This window comes from Mus caroli, unplaced genomic scaffold (assembly GCF_978045245.1).
Source record: "Mus caroli unplaced genomic scaffold, Mus_caroli_1 scaffold_9, whole genome shotgun sequence".
Classification (NCBI taxonomy): Eukaryota; Metazoa; Chordata; class Mammalia; order Rodentia; family Muridae; genus Mus; species Mus caroli.
Window position 1 is genome coordinate 31,561,530 of NW_028227264.1, and position 15,197 is coordinate 31,576,726.

The 15,197-nt window shown below is 36.4% G+C and overlaps 1 protein-coding gene across 4 annotated transcripts in view; it reads right to left on the reverse strand.

The window, feature by feature from the left end:
- The window catches only part of LOC147002604 (amine sulfotransferase-like), a 46,999-nt gene that overhangs the window by 8,251 nt on the left and 23,551 nt on the right, over positions 1-15,197 (reverse strand). For 3 of the 4 annotated variants that reach the window (XM_085842746.1, XM_085842744.1, XM_085842747.1), the window contains exons 2-4: positions 10,985-11,136; positions 2,195-2,403; positions 729-855 (exon numbers count right to left, since the gene is read on the reverse strand). In XM_085842746.1, the coding sequence (XP_085698872.1) occupies positions 729-855; positions 2,195-2,403; positions 10,985-11,126 (478 nt within the window). In that variant the 5' untranslated portion in view covers positions 11,127-11,136. Of the gene's footprint in view, positions 1-728; positions 856-2,194; positions 2,404-10,984; positions 11,137-11,414; positions 11,434-15,197 lie in introns of those variants that run through there. The other variant, XM_085842745.1, reaches the window with a different exon arrangement.

Consider the following 15,197-nt stretch of genomic DNA (forward strand, 5'->3'; position numbering starts at 1 on the left):
TATATAAAGTAACCAAAAGTAGCAAGGAAGCAATACCCAAGAGCCCAAGGCTGAAGATGGCTTTACTAATACAAAATCCAAATAACATATGTCTATGCTTATGTTTCATTTTCCTCCATGTCTCTATTTCTCCTCTTGTTTGATAAGATATCTGAGCAACAATGTTCACTGTGTATGGTGGCACAAAATATGACTATCCTCTTACAAATGATTGGGACACTGGCTCCACACTCAATGAACCTCTTGCATTAATTATTCCACCTAAGTAGTGGAATGAACAATTCTTCAGTTGAATTTAAATCCTTACACAGGACCATGAAAAACATACACTCGTCCTCAAAATTCACTGGGCCAGAATGGTTCACTCTATGGTTGTCTCTAGCTGGAAGTAATTTATAGAATAGCTATAAACAAAATACTTCCTTTGTGACCTTGACAATCCAGTGGTGTACAAAGATAGAACAGTTATTCTATTGGAGGCAGATGGATTTGACATAAAATTGTCACTCAAGATGAATTGTTTGGGGTTTGTTTTTTGTTTGTTCATTTGTTTGTCATTATTGTTTTTATTTCTTCTTTTCATTTTCCTTTCTCAGAATTGAAACATGGATTTTCATTTCATTGGCATGTTCCATTTCTTTAAATTGTGTTCTGTAAGTTTGAAACTTTGGCTAACTAGAAGCTTTGGTGTAATTCATTTATATCCAGTTAAAAGGATGAATACTTACAGTTTCCACTTAGAAATCTTTGCATAAAATTTTCCAGATTATCTGAACCTTTGAGTACAGCCATCAAATTTGAGAAATGAAAAAGGGAGATCAAAACATCCTTAGGATTCCTGTAGACATAAATAATCTGTAGACACAATTATGAAATCATTTCATTTAACAATCCTTGGTTAGGCTTATAAATTTAAAAAACAATTTATACTATTTGATTATGACAATAAGCATAATTATTTCTTCCAGTATTTCAGCTGTGCAAAGGCAAGTGGTTATTTTGTCGTTTTGGTATTACAACCAATATTCTAACAAACAGCTTTTCTCAATGGCATTTCATACATGTCTACAAAATGTATCTAAGTTCTCAAGAAGTGATATTATTTGCAGTTCATAAATATGGAAAGTTAATTTACATTATATGATCAAAATATATTGTATTCCAATTTTGAAAAGAAAATTAATTTCTCATGTGATAGTAAATGTACAACTAGGGCAATATAGGAGATAATTAAAAAAAAACAATAATCAGATCAATATACATCTTTCCTTCATAACTTTCAAAAATAACATATGTAGATTAAACATATAAGTAGTATAAAAACCCACACACAAAATGATAATCTTGTCTGTCTACAATCCTAGAATCTGGGAGATTAGGACAGGAGGAAAAGCTCATGCCTGCCTTGGCTACACAGACTATCACCAGAAAAAAAGGAGGTGAGGAAGGAAAAGAATAAGAAAGAAATACAAAACCCAAAAACCATATATCTACTCCTAAAGCAAGGAAATATATATTAAATATGAATTTATTTGAATGAAAAACAATCAGTTTGATAACACTAAAATTAAGAATGTATCTTTTAGATTTTCCTATGTTGAGGTAGGTTAGTACCTATGAGAGGGCCTTCTGTTCTCAGAAAAGAAGGGAGGGGAGGGCTAAGGAAAGTGTGAGTGAAAGGAGAGGGGGGACTGCAGTACGGATGTAAAGTGAACAAATAGATGAATTAAGAAACAAAAAAAGAATGTTGCTAATCAAAACATATATGAAAAAGCAATGTGGATGAGCTGAAATAGATTAAATTCTAGAAGTAATGCAAAGAAAACTGATAAAAAATGTAACAAAATGTTGGTCATTAGACAGAGCCCTTTCAAAGAATGAAAAACACTTATGGACAATAAATATCAAACATGATTATTCTAATTATGAGTATGCAAATAAAGGTCTACTTGAGACACATTTTATTAGATGCCATGTTGATAAACATTTAAAACTCTGATAAAAACTCTTTCAAACATTAAATTGAGATAATGATAAATCTACTTTCTTCAGAGGAAAAAGCTGAGTACTCTGGTACTTGTGGTTATTGATAGCAGTTGCATTATAACAGCAGAATACTGAAATAAACTAATTATACAGTACTTAGAAAAGTCATTTTTGTGAGTACAGCAAGTGGCTAAGTTCTGTGACATACTTTGGCTTTTTTGTCCTTGAGACCTTTTGGTACTAAGTAATATGGAAGGTGGGAAGTGAAGATTCGAGGGGATGTCATTTTGGCATAGTCTAATTTTTTAATATTGTACTCAAGGGATGGTATTCTATCGAATGTTGTGATGTTTTCAGTTCCATTCCGGTAACCCTCAAAACAAATCAAGCAGAGGATGTGTTGAGTCCAGATGGTACCTGTTAAAATAGAGAATAATGCTGTTTTCAATCCTGAAGTAGGTTTTAATAATGAATATTAATAGTAATGCCATCTATCTTGAATATAATTTGGTTCTTTGTCCTTCTTTGCACTTTGAGCATGCTTCAATATGCCCAGTGTTATTCCCTGTTGTCTGTATTTATACCCAAGTACTTAAGGCTAAAATCAATGACTTCATTCCATTTTCTTGTGAATGGAGGTAGTGTTTTAGGAGTGATGATTCAGATTTTTCTTGTAGTGACTGTGTATTCCATTCTTCATGGGGAATACTTGTGGTAACGTTTAGCTGTTATTTGTATAACATGTGCTGATATTCACCATCAAAGTGCAACATCACTACACATGAATAGAGTGTTTTCAGATCAGATCAGGCCAGGGTAAGTGGTGCTTCCCTCTTACTACATCTTTTTTTCTTTGTCATTTTTTTTGATTTTTAATATTTTTATTACATATTTTCCTCAATTACATTTCCAATGCTATCCCAAAAGTCCCCCATAGCGCCCCCCACTTCCCTACCCACCCATTCCCATTCTTTTGGCCCTGGCATTCCCCTATATTGGGGCATATAAAGTTTGCAAGTCCAATGGGCTGCTCTTTCCATTGATGGCCGACTAGGCCATCTCTCGATACATATGCAGCTAGAGACAAGAGCTCCGGGGTTCTGGTTAGTACATCATGTTGTTCCAACAATAGGGTTGCAGATCCCTTTAGCTCCTTGGGTACTTTCTCTAGCTTCTCCATTGGGAGCCCTGTGACACATCCAATAGCTGACTGTGAACATCCACTCCTGTGTTTGCTAGGCCCCGGCATCCTCTCACAAGAGACAGCTATATTTGGGTCCTTTCAGCAAAATCTTGCTAGTGTATGCAATGGTGTCAGCGTTTAGAAGCTGATTATGGGATGGATCCCTGGATACAGCAGTCTCTAAATGGTCCATCCTTTCATCACAGCTACGAACTTTGTCTCTGTAACTCCTTCCCTGGGTGTTTTGTTCCCAATTCTAAGAAGGTGCACAGTGTCCACACTTTGGTCTTCATTCTTCTTGAGTTTCATGCGTTTAGCAAATTGTATCTTATATCTTGGGTATCCTAAGTTTTGGGCTAATATCCACTTATCAGTGAATACATATTGTGTGAGTTCTTTTGTGATTGTGTTACTTCACTCAAGATGATGCCCTCCAGGGTAGGAATTTCATAAATTCATTCTTTTTAATAGCTGTGTAGTACTCCATTGTGTAAATGTACCATAATTTCTGTATCCATTCCTCTGTTGAGGGACATCTGGGTTCTTTCCAGCTTCTGGCTATTATAAATAGGGCTGCTATGAACATAGTGGAGCATGTGTCCTTTTTACCGGTTGGGACATCTTCTGGATATATGCCCAGGAGAGGTATTGCTGGATCCTCCGGTAGTACTATGTCCAATTTTCTGAGGAACCGCCAGACTGATTTCCAGAGTGGTTGTACAAGCTTGCAATCCCACCAACAATGGAGGAGTGTTCCTCTTTCTCCACATCCTCGCCAGCATCTGCTGTCACCTGAATTTTTGATCTTAGCCATTCTGACTGGTGTGAGGTGGAATCTCAGGGTTGTTTTGATTTGCATTACCCTGATGATTAAGGATGTTGAACATTTTTTCAGGTGTTTCTCTGCCATTCGGTATTCCTCAGGTGAGAATTCTTTGTTCAGTTCTGAGCCCCATTTTTTAATGGGGTTATTTGACTTTCTGGAGTCCACCTTCTTGAGTACTTTATATATATTGGATATTAGTCCCTTATCTGATTTAGGATAGGTGAAGATCCTTTCCCAATCTGTTGGTGGTTTTTTGTCTTATTGATGGTGTCTTTAGCCTTGCAGAATCTTTGTAGTTTCATGAGGTCCCACTTGTCAATTCTCGATCTTACAGCACAAGCCATTACTGTTCTATTCAGGAATTTTTCCCCTGTGCCCATATCTTCAAGGCTTTTCCCCACTTTCTCCTCTATAAGTTTCAGTGTCTCTGGTTTTATGTGAAGTTCCTTGATCCACTTAGACTTGACCTTAGTACAAGGAGATAGGAATGGATCGATTCGCATTCTTCTACATGTTAACAACCAGTTGTGCCAGCACCATTTGTTGAAAATGCTGTCTTTCTTCCACTGGATGTTTTTAGCTCCCTTGTCGAAGATCAAGTGACCATAGGTGTGTGGGTTCATTTCTGGGTCTTCAATTCAATTCCATTGGTCTATTTGTCTGTCACTATACCAGTACCATGCAGTTTTTATCACAATTGCTCTGTAGTAGAGCTTTAGGTCCGGCATGGTGATTCCACCAGAGGTTCTTTTATCCTTGAGAAGAGTTTTTGCTATCCTAGGTTTTTTGTTATTCCAGATGAATTTGCAGATTGCACTTTCTAATTCGTTGAAGAATTGAGTTGGAATTTTGATGGGGATTGCATTGAATCTGTAGATTGCTTTTGGCAAGATAGCCACTTTTACAATGTTGATCCTGCCAATCCATGAGCATGGGAGATCTTTCCATCTTCTGAGATCTTCTATAATTTCTTTCTTCAGAGACTTGAAGTTTTTATTATACAGATCTTTCACTTCCTTAGTTAGAGTCACACCAAGATATTTTATATTATTTGTGACTATTGAGAAGGGTGTTGTTTCCCTAATTTCTTTCTCAGCCTGTTTATTCTTTGTGTAGAGAAAGGCCATTGATTTGTTTGAGTTAATTTTATATAAAGCTACTTCACCAAAGCTGTTTATCAGGCTTAGGAGTTCATGGTGGAATTTTTAGGGTCACTTATATATACTATCATATCTTCTGCAAAAAGTGATATTTTGACTTCATCTTTTCCAATTTGTAACCCTTTGATCTCCTTTTGTTGTCGAATTGCTCTGGCTAGGACTTCAAGTACAATGTTGAATAGGTATGGAGAAAGTGGACAGCCTTGTCTAGTCCCTGATTTTAGAGGGATTGATTCAAGCTTCTCACCATTTACTTTGATGTTGGCTACTGGTTTGCTGTAGATTGCTTTTATCATGTTTAGGTATGGGCCTTGAATTCCTGATCTTTCCAAGACTTTTATCATGAATGGGTGTTGGATCTTGTCAAATGCTTTTTCCGCATCTAACGAGATGATCATGTGGTTTTTGTCTTTGAGTTTGTTTATATACTGGATTATGTTGAGGGATTTCCGTATATTGAACCATCCCTGCATCCCTGGGATGAAACCTACTTGGTCAGGATGGATGATTGTTTTGATGTGTTCTTGGATTCGGTTAGCAAGAACTTTATTGAGGATTTTTGCATCAATATTCATAAGGGATATTGGTCTGAAGTTTTCTATCTTTGTTGGGTCTTTTTGTGGTTTAGGTATCAAAGTAATTGTGGCTTCATAGAATGAGTTGGGTAGAGTACCTTCTGTTTCTATTTTGTGGAATAGTTTGTGAAGAACTGGGATTAGATCTTCTTTGAAGGTCTGATAGAACTCTGCACTAAAGTCATCTGGTCCTGGGCTTTTTTTAGTTGGGAGACTATTAATGACTGCTTCTATTTCTTTGGGGGATATAGGGCTGTTTAGATCATTAACCTGATCTTGATTCAACTTTGGTACCTGGTATCTGTCTAGGCACTTCTCCATTTCATCCAGGTTCTCCAGTTTTGTTGAGTATAGCCTTTGGTAGAAGGATCTGATGGTGTTTTGGATGTCTTCAGGATCTGTTGTTATGTCTCCTTTTTCATTTCTGATTTTGTTAATTAGGATGCTTTCCTTGTGCCCTCTAGTGAGTCTGGCTAAGTGTTCATCTATCTTGTTGATTTTCTCAAAGAACCAGCTCCTTGATTGGTTGATTCTTTGAATAATTCTTCTTGTTTCCACTTGGTTGATTTCGCCCCTGAGTTTGATTATTTCCTGCCGTCTACTCCTCTTGGATGAATTTGCTTCCTTTTGTTCGAGTGCTTTTAGGTGTGTTTTCAAGCAGCTAATGTGTGCTCTCTCTAGTTTCCTTTTGGAGGCACTCAGAGCTATGAGTTTTCCTCTTAGAAATGCTTTCATTGCATCTCATAAGTTTGGGTATGTTGTGGCTTCATTTTCATTGAATTCTAAAAAGTCCTTAATTTCTTTCTTTATTCCTTCCTTGACCAAGGTATCATTGAGAAGAGTGTTGTTCAGTTTCCACTTGTTTGTTGGCTTTCTATTATTTATTTTGTTATTGAAGATCAGCCTTAGTCCATGGTGATCTGATAAGATGCATGGGACAATTTCAATATTTTTGTATCTGTTGAGGCCTGTTTTGTGACCAATTATGTGGTCAAAATTGGATAAGGTACCATGAGGTGCTGAGAAGAAGGTATATCCTTTTGTTTTAGGATAGAATGTTCTGTAGATATCTGCCAGATCCATTTGATTCATAATTTCTGTTACTTTCACTGTGTGCCTGTTTAGTTTCAGTTTCCATGATCTGTCCATTGGTGAAAGTGGTGTGTTGAAGTCTCCCACTATTATTGTATGAGGTGCAATGTGTGCTTTGAGATTTACTAAAGTTTCTTTAATGAATGTGGCTGCCTTTGTATTTAGAGCATAGATATTCAGGATTGATAGTTCCTCTTGGAGGATTTTACCTTTGATGAGTATGAAGTGCCCTCCCTGTCTTTTTTAATGACTTTGGGTTGGAAGTCAATCTTATCAGATATTAGAATGGCTACTCCAGCTTGTTTCTTCATGCCATTTGCTTGGAAAATTGTTTTCCAGCCTTTCATTCTGAGGTAGTGTCTATCCTTTTCTCTGAGATGAGTTTCCTGTAAGCAGCAAAATGTTGGGTCTTGTTTGTGTAGCCAGTTTGTTAGTCTATGTCTTTTTATCGGGGAGTTGAGTCCATTGATATTAAGAGATATTAAGGAAAAGTAATTGTTGTTTCCTGTTATTATTGTTGTTAAAGTTGGCATTTTGTTCTTGTGGCTGTCTTCTTTTAGGTTTGTTGAGGGATTACCTTCTTGTTGTTTCTAGGGCGTGGTTCCTGTCCTTGTATTGGTTTTTTTCTGTTATTATCCTTTGAAGGGCTGGATTCGTGGAGAGATAATGTGTGAATTTGGTTTTGTCGTGGAATACTTTGGTTTCTCCATCTATGTTAATTGAGAGTTTGGCTGGGTATAGTAGCCTGGGCTGGAATTTGTGTTCTTTTAGTGTCTGTATAACATCCGTCCAGGATCTTCTGGCTTTCATAGTCTCTGGTGAAAAATCTGGTGTAATTCTGATAGGCTTGCCTTTATATGTTACTTGGCCTTTTTCTCTTACTGCTTTTAGTATTCTATCTTTATTTAGAGCATTTGTTGTTCTGATTATAATGTGTCGGGAGGTATTTCTTTTCTGGTCCAGTCTATTTGGAGTTCTGTAGGCTTCTTGTATGTTCATGGGCATCTCTTTCTTTAGATTTGGGAAGTTTTCTTCTATAATTTTGTTGAAGATGTTTGCTGGTCCTTTGAGTTGAAAATCTTCATTCTCATCCACTCCTATTATCCGTAGGTTTGGTCTTCTCATTGTGTCCTGTATTTCTTGGATGTTTTGAGTTAGGATCTTTTTGCATTTTACATTTTCCTTGATTGTTGTGCCGATGATGTTCTCTATGGAATCTTCTGCACCTGAGATTCTCTCTTCCATCTCTTGTATTCTGTTGCTGATGCTCGTATCTATGGTTCCAGATTTCTTTCCTAGGGTTTCTATCTCCAGTGTTGCCTCATTTTGGGTTTTCTTTATTGTGTCTACTTCCCTTTTTAGGTCTAGTATGGTTTTGTTCATTTCCATCATCTGTTTGGATGTGTTTTCCTGTTTTTCTGTAAGGACCTGTTTGATTATGTTATCCTGTTTTTCTTTAAGGATTTGTAACTCTTTAGCAGTGTTCTCCTGCAATTCTTTAAGGGATTTTTGTGCTTCCTCTTTATTGTCTTCTGCCTGTTTAGCAGTGTTCTCCTGCATTTCTTTAAGTGTGTTATTAAAGTCCTTCTTGAAGTCCTCTATCATCATCAGGAGATATGCTTTTAAATCCGTGTCTAGCTTTTCCGGTGTGTTGGGGTGCCCTGGACTGGGCGAAGTGGGGGTGCTGGGTTCTGATGATGGTGAGTGGTCTTGGTTTTTGTTAGTAAGATTATTACGTTTACCTTTCGCCATCTGGTAATCTCTGGGGTTAGTTGTTATTGTTGTCACTGTTTAAAGATTGGAGCAGAAGCTGTGTTCCACTCACCAGCAGTCCCAAAATCCTGCGGCGGGGGTCATGGGTAGCTGGCGGGTGTCAGGCAACCCTGCGCTCCCGCTACCCCGGTGCTGATCCGGCTGGATGAGGCCTGTGGCCCTACTCAGGCCGGTTTCTGCTTCCCTAACTAATGCAGTCTCAGGTCCCGAGCACTTGGGTTGGAGCAGAAGCTGTGCTCCACTCACCAGAAGTCTTAAGATCCTGTGGCGGGTGTTGTGGGTAGCTGGCGAGTGTCAGCCGACCCTGCGCCCCAGCTGCCCAGGTGCTTTTCTGACTGGAAGAGGGTTGTGGCCCTATGTAGGCCGGATTTCTCTCTCCCCAACCAGAGCAGTCTCAGGTCCCGCGTGATTGGACTGGAGCAGAAGCTGTGTTCCACTCACCAGCAGTCCCAAAATCCTGCGGCGGGGGTCGTGGGTAGCTGGTGGGTGTCAGGCAACCCTGCTCTCCCGCTACCCCGGCGCTGATCCGGCCGGATAAGGCCTGTGGCCCTACTCAGGCCGGTTTCTGCTTCCCTAACTAATGCAGTCTCAGGTCCCGCGCAATTGGATTGGAGCAGAAGCTGTGCTCCACTCACCAGAAGTCTTAAGATCCTGTGGCGGGTGTTGTGGGTAGCTGGCAAGTGTCAGTCGGCCCTGCGCCCCAGCTGCCCAGGTGCTTTTCTCTCTTTGTCATTTTTAAATATTTAAGCCTTCTACAATATTTTTCTTGATTTTCGTAAAAGATACATCAGGTTACTTAATGCCACTTTATTGTTGTTCATGAGACATTTCATTTCTTTCTTTTTTGTTTTTGTTTTTGTTTTTGTTTTTGTGTGTAGTCCTGGCTGTCCTGGAACTCACTCTGTAGACTAGGCTGGCCTTGAACTCAGAAATCTGCCTGCCTCTGCCTCCCGAGTGCTGGGATTAAAGGCATGTGCCACCACACCCGGCAACATTTCGTTTCTTAAGTTACTTCATTACTTGTTTGCCTATAATAAAACTATTAGAATCAAATATTTCCAGTTTCCACTCCTTCATTTTCTTTGCATGCTCAAGCACTTCTCTGGCATATTCCAAGCAACAGATCAGAACACAGATGTTGAAAGAGGACACTAAAGATTTCAGTGTTCTTACTAATATTTGGTTTCTTAATCATTAGAGTCAAGTCACACCGTGGAAAGATAGTGGTAAGGTTGTTATTTATTATTTATAATTTATTTATAATATAAATTTAGTTATCTTAAACAAAATTTATTTACAGTATTTAATCTATTTCATTAAGTTTATTTTATTAAATAAAAAATATATAAATAATACATTTATATTAAATTTATAATTTATTATAATATATTTATTATTTTCATGGTTATTTGAAATAATTCACTGGGTTCATAATAAAATTATTTATTTATTTATTAATTATTTACTCATAATTTATTAATGACTATCCAAGATAATTCAGTGGTGGAAGTGATGACTTGATTGTAAGTTATGCCTTCAGTCTCCAGAGCTTGTTACAATGAATGTGTCTTATATCCTGGGTTGTACAATATGAACACTTATTGTTCATCTCAATCTTACCAAGAAACTAGGAATCCTCCCCGCTCAAGATTTCTTTCTTTCTTTCTTTCTTTCTTTCTTTCTTTCTTTCTTTCTTTCTTTCTTTCTTTCTCTTCTTTGTTCGTTCGTTCCTTCTTTCTTTCTCCTTTTCTTTTTTTTTTTTTTTTTTTTTTTGAAAATTTGCAGTGAATTACAGTTCTCTCAGAAATCTTGTCAACAAAATTAAATGTATTGGAAATTGAATCATTGTTTGAGAAAAAAAATGCCTCTAAATAATAAAGCATGTGTCTCTTGTAGAAAAAGGTTTTGTACTATTTCAGTCTTGTTCAACAGGCTAAGGCATTCATCATCATTTACAAATTAGTTGCTATTGCCTACAAACTTTTTTTCCCTGTATTTTTCCACAAGAAATTAAAATATAAGCATAGAAATATATGATATAGAGTCTTACATTTGATTTAATCTCTCTTTACCATAACTTATTCTAAAACTTAGAGTGCAGCAGCAGCTGATATTGGTTTTCTTATGAGATTTGGAGTTAGCATAGAGACAAATCTTTGTGCATGTGTGTGAGGAGTTATCTCTATTAGGTTCATCCACTAGGGTTCCTGACTGAAGATAGAAAGTGACAAGCTTCTGCCAGTGTGATATCTTTGACTTGATGAGGTCTTTCATTTTTAAATGAGGAAAGAAACTAATACAGTTTAATTGACATCACCATGTGCACATTATATGGACTTATTCAACCAACACAAAAGACCAGCATAATATGTCCTAATATGACACTTACCAGACTTTGGATATGTGACTATAAAGATGTCATCATCCCGAAGTTCATAATCTTCCATATTTTTCACTGTCTCCATATTAACTAAAGCACTGAGAAACTTATGGCCTTTGAATTTAAAAGTATGTCCATCTTCATTGTCCATAATTAGTCACCTAAAAGTAAAAATATAAAATTTTCTTTACAATCTTAGTAGTTTACAATAGTAAATAATAATTACTGAGTGGCCTACATGGGACAAGCACCACTGAAATGTCCCTCATGTATTAACACTTACTATAATAAATATATTATGTATACAAATTTATTTAAATTCATAATAGTATTATATTACTATGTTTCTACTGACACTTTATGAGATATGAGAAAATAAAGACAACATCAAGGTAGAAATATTTTTCTATGATTAGATATGAGAAAAAGTGATCCTTACTCTAAACATACAGATGCAGAATCTAGGGTACAGAGGATACAGCCAAGTTATTCAAGGTTATCCAGATGGTTAACTTAAAAAGACAATAAAAATTTGGCATGGAATTCAGGTTTATAATGAAGGAGTTTTTTTGTATATTATACTTTTATTCCTTATACTTTTGTTATAAAAATAAGAAAATCTGTAAGGAATATGATTCAATTATTCTATTCCTACAGTACAAATCACCTTCTATCTCTGGGTGTTTCTTCTAAACTTGGTATCTGAAAGACCATTTCTAATTAAAAAAATAAATCTTACCTGAATAAAACTTATGGTGTTTAGTGACATCATTCTTCTATGGCCACAAACATTGTATGAAAATGTTAATAAAGGTAATATAATTTTGAACAGAGATATATAAAATAAAAAATGTGTGGCAACATTTGTTTAATTGTGATACAGGTTACCATGTATCCACCTGGCACTTTCATGCACACTTCTTTGAAGGGATCCCATTTCCCATGCTCCCTGAACGTGTCTACCCTCAAAATTTTCCTTACATTTCATAAATACATTGCTGACCTAATGTCTTTCTTTCTTAACCATCATTTCCCCTCTTTTTATCCTTTTTTCTAGTTTCATTATTAATGTTCAAATTCCCATATAAATACATATATGTAAAATCTGGAAACTAGGATCTGCATAGAGTAGAGAACCAGTGATAATTTTTCTTGGTGAGCTTAAGTTTCTACATTTAATATAATATTTTCTAGATTAATCCATTTTTTTCTAATTCCATAGTATCATTTTTATCCATTCATTGGTAGGTAAATATTGAGACTGATTCCATTTCCTTCTTACTGTGAATACACAATCAATGATGAGATGATGATGATGGTGATGATGATGGTGGTGGTGGTGATGGTGATGGTGATGGTGTTGGTTATGGTGATAGCATTCAAGTTCCTTTAAAGGAAATAATTTCTGTATGGTCACGATAATAAAATCTCTGACCTGGGTGGAGATCTAACATTATAATTAGGCAGTACAATGACTTGACTGGAATAACCTAGGAAGGCAGTCTTACCTTAATCCATATTAAAGAAATCGAGGAATAGTTGGCTATTATTGAGATAGTGTACTTATCATCCCCAGAATCCCAGCTCTCTAGTTCTGTCCCTATAAGCTACTACATGTTTGATCTTAAATTCTTTTATTACTGAGACAAAGACTCCCTAGAGGCGACTCTGATTTCCCCAGTAACATGTGTGACTCTGGTGGAATCCCAAAATCTTTTGTAAACCATGAATACAAGTATCTGTTTAACAAGATATAGATTCTCTTGGGCATATGTGTACGAGGAGTAGAGTTGGCTGATCCTGATTCCACAGTCCCTTCATCAGCTTACACTCCCACTAATAGTTAATAAAGTTTCCTCCTGTTCCTCATCCTCGCCAGTGTTAGTCGTAATAAGGTAAAAGTAGAAAGAAGGAAAGAGGAAAGTGGAAGTGAACACAAAATGGACTGCTGTACTCTCCACAAAGTAACACAGGAATTGCAGGAAATAATCAATATGTGATCTAGGTCATGTTAGGAAAATATAGTTTCTGTAGCAAAGAACAAACAAGCAAACGATCAGAAGAAACTTCAAAACAAACTTCAGAATCTGTTCCAAGGGGCTCAGATTCAGTGAAGGATTAGCACATTCCAGTTGAGTGCTACTGCTGGGAGTTAGAACCACAGCACAAAAACCAAGAGAAAGCCTCAGAATATTTGTACCACACTTTAAATAACAGTATATTTTAAGGAGAGATAGGGGGCAGATAGAGAGACAGAGATGCACAGAGAGACACAGAGAGAGACAGATACAGAGACAGAGACAGACAGAAACAGAGACAGGCAGACACAGAGACAGGCAGACACAGAGGCAGGCAGACCCATAGACAAAGACAAATATGGAGAGACAGACACAGAGAGATGGAGACAGACAGAAAGAGAGAGACACAGAGACAAGATGTAGGTACTATTTATGGCATAGGATAAGGCAGTGCTAGTAAATGTTAACAGAGGATTGACAAAAAGTCATTTTAGGAAAAAGCTTGCTGAGTTGGAGGTTAGGCAGCCCTACAGGCAAAGATTTCTTTATTCATGGCTTATCCTGGGAGTCAGGGGGAAGAGCCTTGTGATTATATTCTTATCATTTGACCTATAGAATAGTTTTATGTTGAAAAGAAAACCATTGAGTCAGAATGTAGCAATGCTCTTTGATATGAATATCTGGTCTGAGTCATAGTTAGTGGTAGACAATTTAGAGCCATGCAAGAGACATGTTGGAAACACAAGACCTTAATAGTCAGTTTATGTTTAGACAACAGAGTACAGATATAAATATACCGTGGGTCAAAATAGATAGTGCTGGACATCTTGAAGTTAATGAGTGAGTACAAACCAAATGATCCAGGAACTTGTAAACAGCGATAAAAGCTGTAATACAATTACATGGAAAACTGACATGCATGTGTGATTCTGTATAAATATGTTTTTAAGAAGCCTGAGCCTTCATCTTCTCCTTTCTTGATGACAGTCAACCTGTGCTCATCTGTAGTCTTGGGTGTATACCTCCAAAGGCTTGAGTGCCAGTAAGTATGTGTAATTTGCCCATGGCTACTTACATATTCCTCTAAATCATGAAGGACCATGACTGCCTTTCTTTCTGGACATGAAAAATGGACCTTTAAGGAGCATGTGCACAACACATTGCTTATTACACAGTTTTAATTTAGTGTATCAACTTTGCTCTGTCTTGCTACTTCTCTCGTTATTGGTGTTTTGGCTTTGTATTAATAGATTTTCTTAAAGAACACAGTTTGGCCTGGGTGTGGGAGTATGCTTTAGCATACTAACTATTACATCATATTTAGCATACTATTATATTATCTGGGTCACGAATGACTCAAAAAACTTTACCAGAGACCTCCATCATTGGATACAAATTAACTTAAAAAAAATCATCCCTCCTTCATAAAAGTGATAAATGGGCTGTGAATGAAATCAAGAAACCAGCGAATTTCACAATAAAAATCAATATTAAAAAATAACTAAGTCAATACTTAGAATTTATAAAGAACTAAAAAACTGACCAAATTATAAAAATACTCTGCATTTCTCCTCCAGCACTTCACACACACACACACACAGTTTTCTGTATCAGAAAAATCTAGGACCCATAAGTTTTAGAAACCATAAATATATAATAGTTTCATTTCACTAGTCTAGCTCTAAATTGCATGGAGATGAATGTGTTCAGTGTGAATGATATACTAATGTGTGAGTGATATTGTCTTTATGAATCCTGGTACAATATGGCAATTAACACAAAATGGCCTAACCAATAGCAAGTATAAGGAAAATTAGGATTAACAACCCATATTATATGTACTAACTTAGTAATATGAAGTATATATTATCATAAAGCATATTAATAGGGACAGACTAGAAAGAAATGTAGTAAATATAAAAAAAATCAACTGAAAATATGTTATACAATTGACTAAATTAGATAAGATTTAGGTATTAGTAATTACTTGTAAAATTTCAAATAACAATCTTAGAGAACAAAATATTTAAATATTAGCTAAACTTTTCTCTTAATTATTAGCTTTTAATTGAAATTCAAAAAAAATAAAGTAGTTAAGATAATTCTGTAAATTTACTCTCCTTCAGAATCACACACACATACACACACACACACACACACGTGTGTGTGTGTATGTGTGTGTGTGTATGTGTGTGTGTGTGAGA